General features: G+C 40.6%; 1 protein-coding gene across 1 annotated transcript in view; it reads right to left on the bottom strand.

Annotated features, from left to right (window-relative positions):
- MACC1 (metastasis associated in colon cancer 1) overlaps positions 1 to 15,943 on the bottom strand; it is a 33,603-nt gene extending 17,660 nt beyond the window's left edge. Inside the window, exon 1 of the mRNA XM_014937678.1 lies at positions 15,831 to 15,943. Coding sequence (XP_014793164.1) covers positions 15,831 to 15,833 — 3 coding nt within the window. The 5' untranslated portion in view covers positions 15,834 to 15,943. The remainder of the gene's footprint in view (positions 1 to 15,830) is intronic.
- Positions 15,944 to 17,652: the final 1,709 nt, after the last annotated feature.

Here is a 17,652-nt window from a genome sequence, read left to right as displayed (position 1 = left end):
AGTTTAGTGCCTACTTTTTCAATGCTCTGAAAATTTGTCACCCTGTGGGAGCCTGTGGAACCATTCATGCTCTTTCCTGAACCCAGGGATTAAGTTCTGCAGACCCCACATAAGTCTGCACTACTGCTTGTAGCCTCGTAATACTTCATCTGAGCTAGTGCTAAAGGGTAGAGCCAGTTGTCTCAGCGCAACAAAAACAGGACCTGAAGTGGGTCATCCTCTCAGTAGATTTCCATAAGTTTGCAAATGGGTTTTTACAGCCTCTGCTCAGCTCTGCATGACCCAGAACTGACTGATTTACAACCCTGTTGGAGAACTCCATGCGAGCAAAAACAACTATACCATAGACACTCCCTCTACAAGGCAAAAATCCTTCCTTCCATTCCTTACATCTATGCTTCTAAAATTGCTTGTTGTGAGCAGAAGGGCTACAGTATTTATTTTCAATTACAAACTTTACATTTGGGAATATTGCTTTCCAGAAGCCTCAAGAATGTGTAGTTAAGTTTTGAAGTTGTCCTTTGGGTTTCAGCTACCACCCAGAAATACTCCATGGTTTCTCTTTGGGCCTCAGGAAAAACTAAATATGTTGCCTTCTACTTACATTACTAAGAAACTTTTTAAAGAACAGGAAATGGAAAGTAAAGATGTCACTAACAAATTAATGAAAGGATCCAACTTTGTACTATTAAATTGTAGTATTTCTTCTTTTTGCTGAACAGAGGAAACTTTGCAAGTTTATTAGCTTAATTCTTCTATGAACTCATTTCCTTACCACCGTTCAAAAGTCTCTAAAACCAATAACAGTTAAAAATCTCACTGGATTCTCACTATATGTATGGAAGCCCAGCTAGTTTCTTGACTTTTGGAGGTCCTATGAAAACATTTCTGGCTGTTTCACAAAGATTACAATACTACAAGTTATTACTGACTATGCTGCTAACAGAGTTATTCCTTCAAAACAGAGTATTCTGTAAGGAACACCATTTATTTAGCAGATTCGTTCAATGGTAAAAGTTTGCATTTCTAGGTGCTGCAAGTGTTTCAATGCCATCACAATCCATACAATATTGCAAAGTAAAGGCAAAGCCTCCATGTACAATGTTCTGCATGAAACCAGAGCCCTGCTGCCCATCCTTGGGTTCTTTTAATGGATGAAACAAAAACCTCAACTGTCAAAATTTTCGAACAACCTAGAGGAGCGGGAGCGACTGAGAATCTCAAAATCTCTGCAGGCTGTTTATATCCTTGTGAAGGACAGCTGTGATCACAGGTTTGTAAGTGCAGGATACCTCCAAAGTACTCAATGCATTATCTTGTTACCCTGATTTCTTCTTCTCTTTCTGTTACGTTAGACTTTTAATCATGTCCAATCTGCATTCAGAAGTTACACTGGGTCTTAAACTGAGGAGCTTACCTGGCAGTGGCAAGTGGAGATAAAGCCTTACACACCTGCACACTAGCTTGGCTTTGAGAGTACTCCCAACTCTCCATAATATTTATTCTGCTGTTCTCCAGAAAAGGCTCATGTCTCTGCCTGTTAATGCCAAAAGTCAGCTTTGGGGGAGGGACAGATATGAGCTGTGGTCTTTGAGGGCAGGAAGCAGTGGTAGGGAACAGAAGTAGCAGTAGCATTAAGAGACATGAATGATTTACGATCTCAGAGCTAACTCAAGGAAAAGAAAGGAAATTTCTTTTTTAAAAAACAAAACAAAACAAAACAGAAAAGCCTTTGTATGCCTCAATCACAGAGGCACGACCAAAAAAAAGAAATTAAAAAAAATGAGGGACTTGATTTTGGCAACATCTTATTGTTTAACACTCTTCCAGTTATATATAGAAAATAACACATTTACTATCCACCCAGAAAACAAGCAAAGGGTAACAGCTTCCAGAAAATCAAACCCAGGTCAAGTAGTGAAGTAGTTCTTCATTAGGAACTGACAATCAGGCACTTATGAGTTATATGTTTCACAGAAATAATAGCTTTTTAAATTTAAGGGCTGAGCACAGGCAAGGGGAAAATTCCTCTTGACTTTCAACATTTAAATGTCTCATCCGGTCCAGTGATGTGATAACAGAAATCCTACAAGAGCTGTGCTCTCTTCACAGCATCAGGGCAAAGCAGAACGCACCAAGGAACACACCTGCAGGGAAGAGCCAGTGTTTTACTTGCTCATGGCTCTTGAAGTTCTTAAAATTATCGTTTTAATTAACATTAACAACAGCTTTTAAGGAACTGTATTAGCTGGCTACGTTGCAAACGTGTAGGATGGGGTTTTTTCGCTATTCCATGCTAGAAACAATATGACAAAGTGATGTGGCTGTGGCTATGCCAGGAGCCAGCCTTGAACAGCCAACTGTAGAGCTGAATTGCCTATCAGTACGCTGCCTGGATACTGACACTTTATTTTGGACAGATGTAGACTGAAGATGTATAAGTCAAACACACAATGGGAACCTTGAACTAAATTGAGCCTGATATCCAGACACACACAAGGTGCCTTTACTCCCCTGGTGCTCTGTTTTCAGCAAGCTTAGGGGAGCGCCTGGAGAGGATACCAGGTGCACCACAGTGTGCTGTGCTTTTGATGAGACAGAGGATTATAAAGGTCTCTTCCCATAAGCATGACAGATTTCTGCTCCAGGGGAAAGGAAAACACATCAGAAAGCCTGTACTCTCAAGTGGACCTTTCTATATGGAACCACTTTCATTTGATGTTGGTTAACTTGAAGAGGGACAAAAAAATCCCAACCAATCCACAGAATACCCCCACCCTCACCAAAAAATAAGTTAACATGGCAATACACAAGGAGAGTTTGTTTTGCAATGTTTAAACTGTGTCAGGGAAGCTTTCATGGTGTATAAACCAGCCAGGAAGAAAGCCCAATTGTGTAGGGCATGAATGGGGGGCAGGAGAGGGGACAGGAGAGGACTCAAGTCAGTCACTTGTTCTGTCTCTCCCAGGGAATATAAAGGGAGTTCAATACTGAGAGGGCAGAAACGATGGAACATGGGTGACCAGCTCAACATGGAAAAATTGAATAAAACAGGCAGCCACCTGTGTTGGGAAAGTAATTCCATTAAATATGGTAGAAGAAAGTACATCCATTTGGCAAGGACTCCGCTGGGTGTCATTAGAGGTTAGTTTAGAGAGTTAATAACTGTAAGTGAAATCATTCTTCACTGCATCCACAAATTACATTTTGCTCTACTTGACTGACCACACAACAGACACAAAGGATATGTAACAGCACAAATAGTATGTTTGATAGATTGTGATAATATTTACAAGGAGAGACTGATACCCATTTTTTGTGTATTGATCTGTTTTGACTGAAGAACTTGTTTAATAGTCCTTGGCAGTTTAGGAACATAGTGAAGAGAGCATCAGAGAGGGAGTCTTAATCACAGGGACACTTTCCAAGGTGTACTGCAGAAAGCGCACTTTTTCTTTGTTGCTTTTTATGGCAATTATAGTCCCCAAAGTTTGGTCAGAACTCTTCTCCAAGATTGCAACATCATCGCGTTTAAAACATTTTTGCCTGTGTTGTCAATAATAGGCTGAGCTGTCCATTAAGGTAAACCTGCCAATATTTTAAAGCTATTTTTGACACTGTAATTTTGAAGGGAATAAGGGAGGGGAATTCATAAAAATGTATTTTGTCCTCTAAAAGCCAAACCCAGTACCTCTCAGTATCTTGCAGACTCTCCCTTTACATAGCAATTACAACATGCTCTTGACAAGCAGAAAACCCTCTTATTTCTGTCAAATGGGATTCGTGTTTAAATTGATAGTTTCTCTACTAAAGAAGGGCATCTGAATCTCTGAATTGTGCCTTTTACTACTTATTAATAACATAGTTAACGGAATACTTTTACTGAAATAATATTATTGCCAGATAAACTCTAAGATGGTAATGATCCAGCAACAAAAATGCAGTCAGAGGAAGATAAACTGCTATGCAATATCAGATCCCATTAATAATCCATCTCTGAAGGGAGAGGACTATATATTTCAGAGAAAAAAGTAAGAAGACCTATGTATGAAAATGAGGAAGAGCTGCTTCCAGTATTGCTGGTAGTTTAATAACTGCAATGAGTGATTTTATGGGTTTTTTTTTAAAGTACATTAGTCTACAGTATCAGTGTGATCTTCTTGTAAGGGAATGGTCAAGTTCAAGAAGATTTGAAGTAACAAGTTCGCAACAGATTGCATACCCTTATGTGTCTAAATTTAGTTCTTAAATCTATCTGCCTTCCAGGGTCATTGATTGAACCGTCTATTCCTACCTGTTCAGAAGAGGGACCTATAATATTTTTCCTTACTGTTTGGTACAATAAGAAGAATAACATGTCGAATTTCATCTATTTTTATGCAGCAGTGAAAAGTTGCTCTTTAAAGATTTTCTCTTCTTTTCTTTTTTGATAAGTGAAATTAAGAATTGTGGGAGATAATCTTTCCAGGTCTCCTCTTCCTCAAGTCCCTACATTCTTTATCCACCTTCATTCTCTCCATTGCCTCACAGTGTCCAACTGCCTTTCCAGCAGCAGTTCTTCCTCTGGTGATACATACCATTATCTTGGATGCAATACCTTCTTGGAAAGCTAGGTTTCCCATCCAGGAAAACCACACTATTATATTGCAATGGATAGTATTACCCACTGGAAGCATTTTAAGGATGTGTATTCCCTCATCCTGCCTCCGTGGATGGCTCGGGGGCAGAAACCATTCCTGAGGTTCTCACCAGCCAGCTGGTGATCCAAAAATCGATCAACGCTTATACAACAACTCAGAGAAGTACCTCATGTTACTCAAGGCTATGCTGACTTTAACCTCCTATTGTCTCTATTCAACCCCAAAATCAACAGCGAAGCTCTATTGCTCTTCCAAACACCCCTACCCCTCGGGCTGCTACAGGCACCCTGCCTCCCCACTGGTTCCAGCTCTTCCTTCTGAGCCAACATCACTGACTTTTGAAGGCAAAATTTGATTGAGAACCTGAGAGCACTGCAATTGCTCAGGGTGAGCACCAACAGGCACTATACACAGATGGGTGCCTACTCATTCAAGAAACCTTTCCCTCTCAACCCTATAACATCTTTTCATGCCATTTGCCATGAATAAAAAGTACTTAATGTCATTTCTTCTTTGCATTTTTTACGACAGAGAAAGAAGGTATAAAGCTGTCATTTCCTTCTCTCTTATTTCCTCCACAGGTGCACTGGCTACAACACTGTGTTAGAGATGTGGAGGGAATTAGCGTAGGACAGAAAATTAGGGGGTCAGTGTCTCAAGCACTATAATAAGGAAGACTCTCAAAGTAAGTCACACATCCAAGGGGAAAAAACCCAAAAACAATCCCTAAATTGTCAAAAATTTTATCCTTCTATGCACAAAAAATAGTTTAGTTGAAAAAAAAATTTCATCTGCCCCAACAAATCTGGCTGATACTCTCAAATAAAGATAATGGCTGGAGTGATGCAGTTACACATTGTTCAGAAAGTTGGATGAAAATCAAACGTATCAAATTCCCAAACAGTGCCTCTCAGATAACCCTGCAGAAAATCTTCAGGAGAACGATTCAGAAACGCTGTGGATTATACTTTAGCTGTTCAAAATGTGTGCCCAGTTTTTTATTTCATTTTTTCTGCCTCAGCAAGCTTTACTATTAGTCACCACAGCTGAAGTTATTGCCTTTCTAGCAGAAGTAGAGGGCTGCAGATCAGTAACTCCTAGATGTAACCATAGTATTTCAGTATATTATCTCCAGCCTCCTCCCTTGTCTCTCCCTGTCCCCCCAACCCAGCTGCCCGCCCCCCCCCAAAAAAAAGCCCCCACAATTCCAGTCAGTCCTGCACTCCTTCAATAATTTTTACATGCAGTCAATTAATTTTCACTCATATGGCAGCCTCTGCAAGATCTGGCCACTGTCCAGCCTTGAGAAGATCCTGGTGTCAATCCTTTGGTTTGCCTCACCCTTCGCAGCCACTGCACATGTTCATCTTCCAAATTTCATATAGACTGAGCATGCTCAGTATTTTATACTATTAAAAGGCTGCAGTTCTTTGACCTCGCTGGCTTTCTACACAGAAAAATCCTGGGCCTCATTTTACACCCAAAACCACCTCAGCAGCCATATGATGCTCCATTCACTAGAAGAATGATCACCTGGGACATGAAGTGCTATATTGACTGCTATATTGACTATTGTCAGGTTATAGAAGTAAGTTACAGAAAATTGATTTGGGACCACTATGATATTTAAACATCATGTAAAAGCACATCAATTTCACAACTATTACATTGAAACTAAATTTTCATTCTCTACCTAGAGTTGAGTTTTTTCTGACAGCCAGTCTCACAGGAGGGGAGGTCAACCTTTCCCTTCTGGAAGGAACTACCAACAGTGTCCTATATATTGGCTATGGCAGATTGAAAGGAACAGACGAGTGTCTCAAATATCACTAAACAACCCAGGGTGAAAAGTCCCTACAGGTACCAGCATAGGCCACTTCATTTGGGATCAATACCTCTGTGAAGCTGGAGTTCCTCTAGCTGACGAGTTTCAATCTGATCCATAATAGCATAGAAATCCTTGCTTCAGACAGAAATAAACCAGGTACAAGGTTACAAGAGAAATAAGCTGAAATCCAAACCACACTTGCAACAGCTTTTTAGTGCTTTGACTTTCCTAGTTAGGAACCTGAAGGAACCCGCCATGTGTTAGCTCAGAGAATTCAGCTTATTCAGCAACACCTTCAAAATGTCAGCCCTAAAGAAACACTTTTTCTGGTTTCATTTTCATAAGTTTACTGTCCTTGCTCCATTGGTACCGAAATGTGGGAGGAAGCATTCACAGCTTTTCCAAAAGGTCACTGACTTTGACGATCAAAGCATTTCCCTGCCCATCTCACCTCCCTGGCAGTAAGTCCCGAGTTTTGCAACTTTAACAGGCTTTTACCTCTCAAGATGTTAAAAGGTCAAAATGTGTGTTGTGTTGCGTGAAACATTGCAAAATCATATACGCAAAATTCTACTGTTTGTGGGGGTTTTTTAACCAAATCCGTTATTTTATGTTTTTAATGGATTGGGAGACCAATAGACACACCACATTTACAGTGCAACTGAAAGACTGTTAAGATCAAGCAGCTTGCTCCTACCATTAGACGTGTATCTTTGCCATTGCTGCCAGCAGGTCCTTGACTAAAGTATACAGCTGTCGTAATGTGTAGATACCAATTTAACATTGAACTTATAAATGTCAAATCAAACACACACCTTGATGTTTGATGGCAAGTTACTTTGCTTAAGACGTTTTTCTGTGGCTGTAGTCAGACAGGAGACTATTGTTACATCCCTTTGCTACAGACACGTGTAATCCTGGCTGTGCAATCTATTGGATGAGATTTTCAGTCTCCCTTTGAAGGCAATTATTCTTCTATGTTCTGGGTCATTGATGATGACAAGCAGATATTTACAGAACATCAGATTCTTCAATGAAGAGCTGTCTAGTACAAAAAGGGAAAGAAAAGCATGAAGTATGAAAAGCAAAACTCAAATTAGATATGTTCTGCTTCCATAATTTTATCTAAACTTTAATTTGGCAAGTATTCCTGGAGGTGCATGGGCCAAATGTTGTGTAGCATGAAGTTAGTTTAGGTCAACTCCTGGCAGATCACAGGTGAGGGTTATATTTGTATAGGTAGCTTTATCTGTAATAAACAGAAATGTGTACAACTCTGCTCAAAACTAGAACATCATGATTTAAAACACTTTTATCATGTAATGTTTTTATGTTCGCTATTGTATAGCTATGTCATATCCACCAGAAATGAGAAGTATCAATCAGCAGATTATCAGTAAAAGCATGTAAAGATATTTGTTTAATTTTGTGCAATTCCTAATCTTCAGAACTTCAGGATATTCTGCTCAACTTCACACCAAGCAGAAATGACTGTATACCCAGACTGTCTTGACAAATTTAGCTAAACGATTATTTTAGTTCATTTAATTTTACAGTGCAAATTCTTCTGACATTGCTGATTTTAGCAAGATTTTTCAATGGTAAGTCAATGGCTGTCGTCATCATTCAGGATGCTGAATCACTAGTGTTCATGCAAGCAATTTCGTTTTAAAGTTCTTTAGAGATTAGCACTAAAAAAACCTAAGGCTTAACCCATAATCCATATGTGAACTTTTTGCCTGGAGGTAAAGACAGTGAGCTTTCACTTCACTTGCTCCATATTAGGAGAGAGGTGATTTGTGACCTAAAACACATGCAGGTTTTTCAGCCTCCCAGATCTGTGAGTCCCAAGAGTAAAAAAGGGGCTCAAGACACACCAATTTTGGCACCACAGGCACTGAAGCTCAAAACTGGCAGCTCCTACAGTTGCCACTGTTTCAGAATCACTAAATTTGATTTATTCAGATTTCAAAGCCAAAAGAAACAAAGCAATCATCTTTACTCTTCCTATGCAGAATGAGGCCCCAGACTTTTATTCAGCTATTATTATATCGAGTTGAATACTTTTTAGTGAACTGAAAAAGTGGGTTTTTTTTTTAAAAATCCAATTTTGAGTCCCAGAGCTGATGTTTATATTCTGTTGGGACCCAAACCAGGGTTTTCTTTTACTTTTTCATTTATATCCTGGTAGAACTAGGTGGAATAGCATCCCTCTGCTAAGCTTTATACAAACACATGGCAAGCATATCCTGGTGACAAGGAACCAATTGTTTAAGACAAGGAAGGGCAGGGATGGGGGGAAAAAGGAAGATATACAAGTTTACAGATGGGAAGACAAAACCACAAAGACGCTGATAGCCACATTCCAGCATCTTCCACCCCTACCATAAGAACTGCATAAACATGTGGTAACCACAAAAAAATCCTGCTCCAAACAGCCTGTCCCAGACCACTCAGGAAATCAGTGACAGAGCCCAGGATGTGTGAGTGCCATGGGAAGAAAACTGCCACCAAGTCCACAGCTCTGAAAGTAACTGTATAAATATCACAAGAGCCCTTCTCTGTCCCAAAGCGTTCACACCCTGAAAAGGCAATTAACTTGAGGGCAAGGCAGGTATTTGTAACACCTCCTGACAGCCTTCAGCATCGCTAGGCTTGGCCTCCCTTCCCAGCTATGAGCAGAAATCACATATCAAAGTCAGATACAAGTAAACTGTAGCTACAAATAACAGGCAACAGAAAATTACTGACGTGTACACACCCCCTCCACACTGTTTTCTCTCTCCCATTTTTTTATTTATCCGGTAAAACAACTCACCAGTAACCAAACTTAGAAGTCTAAGGTAATTGATTACTTTAAAATAAAGAAATAAATAAATAGATAAATAAATAAATGTCACAGTGATGGTGAATGGAACTTCCATTAAGTTCAGACTTCAAGCAAATTGTCCTTCTGTTTTTGCTACCATATTCTACATGAGATGAGGAGAAGTCCAGGGAAACTCTTACTTTTCTGAGGAGTGCATCAGTAGTGCACACAGTACCTCCTGCCTGTATGTTTTGTGACTGGAGTACAACCGTTACTGGTAAAAATACACTGGGGAATTCCAAGGTGCAAAGGGCGCTCACATATTTTCCGGATTAGTAGCACTTTTCTGCTCAGCCCTATTAGCATTCACCCAGCAGCATGAGCCAGGCAAGTGACTGTGGGTGGGATCCAGCTGGCAGAGCGCAAGTACCTGTGCTCTGGCAGAGAGAAAGGTAACTCTGAGAGCCATTAAATGCACCTCTTGCTCTCCACTGATGAGATAAAGAAATCAAGTTACTTACGTTAGGATGATGCATGCATTAAGAACTTACAACTAGATTCACACACATCCCTCAGAGTCATAACGCTTCCATAGTGCTCCAAAAAAAAGCAGTTATCTCACTGGGGAAGCCACACTACCTTCTCACACACTCCTCAAACCGATGTGGAGTTTAGCTAGGGGGCTTTTAAGTTTGGTTGAGTTAGGGTAACCCGTGTCCTGTGTACCATCTAGCTGTTGGACTAGACAGCTTTGCTCTTTCTCAGCTTGGCCTGTATATGGAAAGTGAAGCAAGAGGTTCATGTTTAGCTTTCCTCTTCTCATCTCTTAAGACAGATGTTATGAACACTTCAATCAGAAGTTGCTTCTGCTGAGAACTATTAGATGTTTCCTTAGAAAACTAATAGGATTTTACAAATGTGGTCATGATGTTATTAATTTCACTTGGTGGTTGTATATAACTTATTGGAAGCAAGTAAACAGTCTCAGTCCAGAGGTGAAGAATTAATATTGACACTAAAAAACAGACTAAATTTCAAATAGGAAAAAGAAAGAAAGACAAGGGAAAAAAAAATTAAAACAAAAAATCAGTGAAGAGAAGAACAGACTGGCATTACTCATGTTCGTAGCACTATAATTTCACACAGAGCAACAAGTGACAATTTGTGCTGCAGGAATTAGGACAGTACTATGAATAAATTGAGAATTCTTGTCTCCCTGCTGCGTCACACCCCTCCCACCTTTACAGAGATCCTGGTAAATTAAGGCTAGTGGATCAGAGGGAGTGAACTCATAAAAAGGTTATCATCACATCATAGGCTTTCCTTCAGGGCTCAGAGTTGGTATTGCATGAGATCATGTATGAATAAAAACAAACTACCTAAAAGTCTTGCCAGCTGCTTCTCCCCTCCCCCCAATTACTTCAGACAAACTCATTTCCTTTTAATTACACAGCTAAGTACATGTAGAAATAAAGCTTATTCTCCATGTAAATACACATCCAAAGTTCAGTCCCAACCAGACCACAGGACAAAAAAAACAGGCTGTAGGATTTGCTACTGATGGGTCACAAACTTCAAATCTACTGGTGAAACTTTGGGATTTTTTTACATATGTGGGCTCAGGTAGGAGCTCAAACAACTCCTCCTCAAGTTGTTGCACGAATGTTATGTGGTACAGCCTATTGCAGCCAGCGGGAGAGGAGCTGTTTGCTTTGGCATGACTGCAAGATGACTGGCACGATGGACAAGCAAGGCTGTTGGCAGTTTGTCTTAGTAAGTAAAGACACAACCTGAATTAATAACATCATATCTAACTAGAGGTCAGTGCAGATTAAAGTGTGAGCCAATACATTTCAGAATCAATTTAAATACTCGTTAACTCCCATGTCATACAGGGAAGTATTATATGCCTCCATGGAGATAGAGAAAGAGAGGAAAGAATTAATTCAGAACAAGCTTGGGATAGAACTAGGTTTTAAGTTTTTAAGGTATTAAATAAGAGACAAGATCATCTGGCATTCCACTTCAGGCTAAGCCTGCTCTGGGGGATGCCATCTGACTTGGTGGCTGTCTGGCTGGCTGCTCCAGAAAGCAGAAGTCCTACATCTCCTTTGCATCAACACTGGTGCTTATCTGGTCTTACTGGGAGCTGGCCCAGGCACCATGAGTCAGTGTTCACCTGTGCTGGCCTGTGGGAAGTAATGGCAAGGTATAAGAAATGGGACTGCCCCGTTCAGCAGCAGGTAGCCATTACAGTGGCTTAAATGTAGTGCAAGAACTTATCCAGAGTGAAATGGCAGCTCCCTACCTCACAGGTTTGTTGTAAAGGGGAACACAAAGACGAAGTACTCTGAGTCCGCAGTGAAGGCAGACTTCCTCTAATAATTCAAAAAGATCCTTTCCCCATTGAGAAAGCTGAAGAAAATCACAGAATCATAGAATGGTTAGAGTTGGAAGGGACCTTATAGATCATCTAGTTCCAATCTCCTTGCCATGGGCAGGGACACCTCCCACTAGACCAGGTTATTCAAAGGAAAAAAATGGCAAAGAGACTCAAGTATTTATATTTTGGATTCAAATAATTGTCATTCATGGCCCTTTGTAAATAGATATACCAAGCAGAAGACCTAGAAGAATCTCTTCTGGGCTGCCAGATTACCTTCTGGTTTTCCAGAGCATTTCAGCTTGCAGAGTCATCCACACAGCAAGGGAGAGGCAGCTTTTGGGGGTAAACAATGCAGTTTTCAACAAAATAATCAGTCAGTTTCTTCATGAGTAGACTGGCTTATAAGGTGAAGATCAGCTACTCAAGGAAAGTACTCCTACTGTTACAGAAGTTAAGCAGTCTTGTCTCCTACAAGATTGCTTGAAAAGGATGTCTGGATACATCCAAAACTAAAAGGTTTTCCTCTCCACCATGAGGACACCAAAACAGACCCTAAAACATCACTTGCTGCAAGCCATAAAACTTTGAAACAAAGTTTCCTGAAGTTTCAGTGTTTCAAAGCCCTGATTTGACTTCACCACCAGTCCTTGGTAGGGAAGTGCTCCAGTGCCTCCTCTCACTGTATAAGGTGAAGATCAGCTACTCAAGGAAAGGACTCCTACTGTCACAGAAGTTAAACAGTCTTGCCTCCTACAAGATTCCTGGAAAAGGATGTCTGGATTCATCCAACACTAAAAAGTTTTTCCTCTCCACCACGAGGACACCAAAACAGCCTAAAACATCACTTGCTGCAAGCCATAGAACTTTGTTTCAGTTTCCTGAAGTTTTCGGTGGTTCAAAGCCCTGATTTGACTTCACCACCGCCATACAATAGGCGCTTTGAGTAAATTCTGGAGGGTGGGATGGGAAGGTCAGCAGAAAGTGATATGACAGTGTTTGCTCATAAACTGAAATTACTGAGATTACTATCACTAGAGCAGACTATGAAGAACTACTTGAAAGCCTAGTGAATTGAACAGCATAAGATTAAGTTTGCTGTAGATAAGAACATGAAGAGGTGCTTTTGGAGGAGCAATTTAAAATTACTCATACACGTTGATTTCTAAACTGGTTGTAGTTTCTTAGAAAAAGTTTAAGCATGATCCTCAGCAATTTATCAAGGACGTTTGCTCAATGTTCAGAAATGCAAATAAGATACTGGTCTGTACTGAGAAGCGGATGACAATATGGTAAAATATTACAAAGCCAATACATGTATGTATGTTTTCCATGAGTATATGACCTCACCTCCAGAGGTACTCCAGAATTCAGTATATGTTTTCCATGAGTATATGACCTCACCTGTACTCCAGAATTCAGCTTCTGAAAAAAACCCTGTTTACTCCTGAGAATACAGTGTTGAAGGAAATGAACTGTAAAGAACTCAAGAAAGAGGGTAAGAGATTAGAGAAGAAGTAGTTGTTAAAAAGACAGAACGGCAAATTAGACTTAACTACTCTGTGGTAGCAGCAGAGTATGGGAACATCAGGAAAGGGATACTGGTGAAGCATCTCTTTTTATCCTCTCCAGTCATGTTCCGTTTCCCATTGTGGGATCTGTGAGGTAACCTAGGATCCTATGCAGTATTTTATAAGAGAAGGGATGGAAGAGTCTGTAGTCCCAGACAGAGCTTTGCTTATTCTTTTACAACTTTTTTTGTAAGTACACACCATAGTTTGGGGTGTAGAAGTTTGCCATACTGCAGCTGCCACTGCTGTAGAGCTCAGCCCTCCAAACAGGTCATCCTTTAGAGACCATTAGATTAGACTGACTATAGAGAAGAAGTAGTTGTTAAAAAGACAGAATGGCAAATTAGACTTAACTCTGTGGTAGCAGCAGAGCATGGGAACATCAGGAAAGGGATACTGGTGAAGCATCTCTTTTTATCCTCTCCAGTCATGTTCCGTTTCCCATTGTGGGATCTGTGAGGTAACCTAGGATCCTATGCAGTATTTTATAAGAGAAGGGATGGAAGAGTCTGTAGTCCCAGACAGAGCTTTGCTTATTCTTTTACAACTTTTTTTGTAAGTACACACCATAGTTTGGGGTGTAGAAGTTTGCCATACTGCAGCTGCCACTGCTGTAGAGCTCAGCCCTCCAAACAGGTCATCCTTTAGAGACCATTAGATTAGACTGACTAACTGGCTGTTCTGTCCAAAAAGCCAGTCTTTTGTTTTTTACAGCAATATCATTTATTTTTCTGCATTGTATGTGCTTTTGGTGCTTCTTCAACCTATTTTGTATTCATATTTCAAGGGTGGACTTCCCTGCAGGGACTTATGCCAAAGTTTACAGTAACATAAACACATGTAGTTTCTCAAGGAGCTCGAGTTTACCTGTTGTGGAAAGTATAGAGGAAAGTAGAAGGTGGAAAGTAGAGAGGAAAGGCATCCAACTTTCAAAGGAAAGTATAGAGGAAAGTAGAAGGTGGAAAGTAGAGAGGAAAGGCATCCAACTTCAGAGGCAGAGAATTTCAAAAGTTTTTCTTCCTTGGGATACCTTTCATAGAAATCTCTTGGAGACAATCCACCAAACACAAATATTCCTGGGCCACAGGCTGAAAATCGTTGCGATAAAGAGTTAAAAGGAAGTTGAATAACAAAGAAGAGTGCAATTGAACCCAATTAGCCATTCTCATAACAAGGGGAGAAAGGGGGGAAAAGAGAGACGGCACAACATTTTAAACCAAACATTTAAATGCTCAATAAGCCTTCTATTGCAACATATAATTAGCTGCTGAACATATTCCCACAGGATATTGTTGTACTCTATAGTTTAGTGAATACGACTGTAGGTATTCCACATTTTTAATATACCCAAGGTAAACACTATTTTATGGCTTCTAGCATGACAATAAACAGCTTGTACTTGTGTTGTAAGTGCCATTGTATATCTCCCACCCAACACAGACACTGTGCAACTGGTTTCAGTGTGTAAGTTCTGCATTGCAGCATTTCGTGTCAACCGCTGTCAAATACATGGTTTTGGGCTAAGGAAAGCGTTGCCCATGTGGCAACTTGCACCTCCCCAAGATCTGTTGAGCTCAAATGATCCCCTCCCTCCTTCCCTTCTGCTTTTACTTACTCAGGAGGGTGCCTATGGCCAGTTCATAGGAAAGCCAAAAATTATTACCAAGCCATTCAGATTTTGAACCTGTCTCTTTAAAATAAGAAATCTCTATCATTGAAGAGGTGTTATTAGCTGAGTGGTAATAACAGGTGGGAAGAGAACAAGTACTGTTTCTTTCCTGTCTTTCATTTAAATGCTTCTATTTTTAAAGAGACCGGCCAGCTCTGCTTCTCATTTTTTCGCCATAAAGGGAGTTGGTTCAAGGTCTGTCAGCATGACAGGTCTTGCCTCCATTTAGCCTGGAGATATTACCTTTCAAGTATTCTTTTAATAGAGAACAAGTGTTTTGAAGTTCAGAAGTACGTGTGTTCTTTAAACTCTTTTTTTTCCGATTACTAATAGCTGCCTTGTTAGTGGGGAGGGTTGTTACACGGTGTTCAGCACCCTATTTCACACTCCTGATCCCCAACACACAAAGCCCAGGGGTCAGTCCAACTGCTGCATACGGGAAGAGGAGCATTTCAATTTATATAGTGCCTCAATAAAACCAAACCAATCAACCAACGAACCAAACAATAAAAAAATAATAATAAAAAAAAAAGGCTCCACACATGCCCGCACACACACACACACCACTACAGCAGCTTATAGCTTATTTCACAACAGGAAAAAGCCAGAGAAGGGCAGCTTAATATTGGTTGATTTAAAATTGTAAGAGGTTCACCATAATTCAGGCTCTCAGGAAAGGCAATCACCAGCACTTAGCAAGCGCCGTGCCTTTCTCCACACATCCCCAATCACCCTAGGGTACAATATCGTGCATTTCAAAATGTACACATGGGTTCTGCACCTTCTCCAGAGGCACCTGGCACAGGCTATGGCCAAAAAGAGGGTATCAGACTGCAGCATTAGTACCAGCTAAAAAACTACTCCAATATTTCAACACTTACAAACTACTTTAAACAAAAACAGCAAAAGAAAAAAAAAAAGGAAACTCACCATTCTGGAAACTAAGAGTTTTCTCCTAGATCCAAATCACGTTGTTGCTCAAGACATCAGCGCTGTTGAAGGAGCACTTTTTCTTGCTCCAGCTTTTGAAAAACTCTCCAGCGTGCTCAGGGCTCGGGTAGGTGCTGGGAGCACACCTGGCCAGACGCCCTCCTAGGGGTGCTGAGCGATGCCTGTTGGAATGTGCAGTCCAGCAGGTACCTCGCGCCGCTTGTTCAGGCAGACGGGAGGGAGAGACGGAACTACATTACCCATAATTGCCTTCAGCCGGTTTATGATTACACCTGAAACCAGGAGAGGTGGTGTGGGAGTTTCACCTTAGGGAGGAGAGATAGGAGGGCACAGGGAAGAAGGAGGAAGCGTGTGCTCCTTGTGTGCTGCTGGAGGAGAGTTAAGGTTTTCGGCTTTCCTGCGCCATGTTGCAAATGTAGTGAACTTGCTGGGAGGGGGATGAGGGGTGACCTTCTGATAAAGGTCAAGGTTAGAAATAATTAGATTTACAGGCAATGAATACCGTCACCGAGATCGCGTGGACCCGTACGACCGGTTTGGGCATCTCTGTGCATGTGAGAGAATCAGACAACTGGGTATGAGGAAGCAAGTGAAGGAGGGGTGGCAACGGCCTGAGAAGACATCTACAGAGGAGGGAAAGCCAAGATATTCAGGAGGGTGGGGGGGAAAGAGTTCCTTTTTGGCCCCATAAGCTTGAGGTAATAGCAAGTTTTCCCAGACATTATATTGCAGGTGTTTTTCTCAGTGATTTCAGCATTTTGCAGGGTTAAGTTGTTAAAGATTAGAGGGACAAAGATTATAGCCACAGAGAGATAAGATAAATGATCTTTACATCAGGAATGTCATGGGGAGTTGGAGAAGAGGTGATTTGCCTGTCCTGTTATTTGCTACCCTTTGTTTTTGTGGCACTTAGGACTCACAGCTGAAACTCATCTTTGATGAAAAGAGGCTTCACAGGCTTTTTAATCCTGTCTCTAAAAAACTGAAGTACAAATCAAACAGGATAAAAAAATTGAAGAAAGGCAAAATCCAGCTTGTTTGTGGGGAAGATAGGGTCGATATTGTGGGTGATTTCCACCAACTAAGCTACTTGCCAAAATTAGTGGTTTTGTTCAACCAGGGCTGGTAGCATAGCAGGGTGAAACTCAGCAAATCATCTGGAAAAAAATGAAATTGAAATGACCATTTCAATGGTTAATCAATTGCAGCACAATTCAACTCCCTCAGAGAAATCAACACTTTCCCTCCCCACCCCAGCCTTTTCCACCTCATCTTGGGGTGGGAATTCTCTCCTATTTTGTGTAATAAAGTAAGGCATTGAGGGTGACAAAGATGACAAAGAGACACCTATCTCCAAATGCTTTAACCAACTAGATATATTGTTGAGAGAGCATTGTCCTGCAGTCAGAAAGAGAAGTTTAGATTGACACAGCAGGGTTATTAACTTTGTACTAAAACTAGCTATTACAGAAAAAATTAGTAATTTTCACTCCCACTGCCTCTCTAAAGGTGTAGTTTAGAAATTCAAGATCTGGAAGTATTATACGTAGGGCAGATAAAGCTCTCTCAGCCACCAGGAAGAAACCAGACACTTTTCTAGAGATACTTAGTGGCTTGCTCAGAGCTATTAAGAAAGCAAGTATTTAATTTTTTAAAAATATTTCATTTTCTGGGGTTTTTGAGGCAGGTTCAGTCTATCATGTGTCTCTAATATTAATGACAATGACACCCCAAGCTAGTTGTAACTCACTGTTACACTAATAAAATTTAATAATAAATGAAGATGTTGGTATCTTAAACT

The sequence above is a fragment of the Calidris pugnax genome, unplaced genomic scaffold (genome assembly GCF_001431845.1).
Source record: "Calidris pugnax isolate Ruff unplaced genomic scaffold, ASM143184v1 scaffold11, whole genome shotgun sequence".
Lineage (NCBI taxonomy): Eukaryota > Metazoa > Chordata > Aves > Charadriiformes > Scolopacidae > Calidris > Calidris pugnax.
Note: the sequence above shows the minus strand (reverse complement) of the source record. Positions and strands in the feature narration are given on the sequence as shown.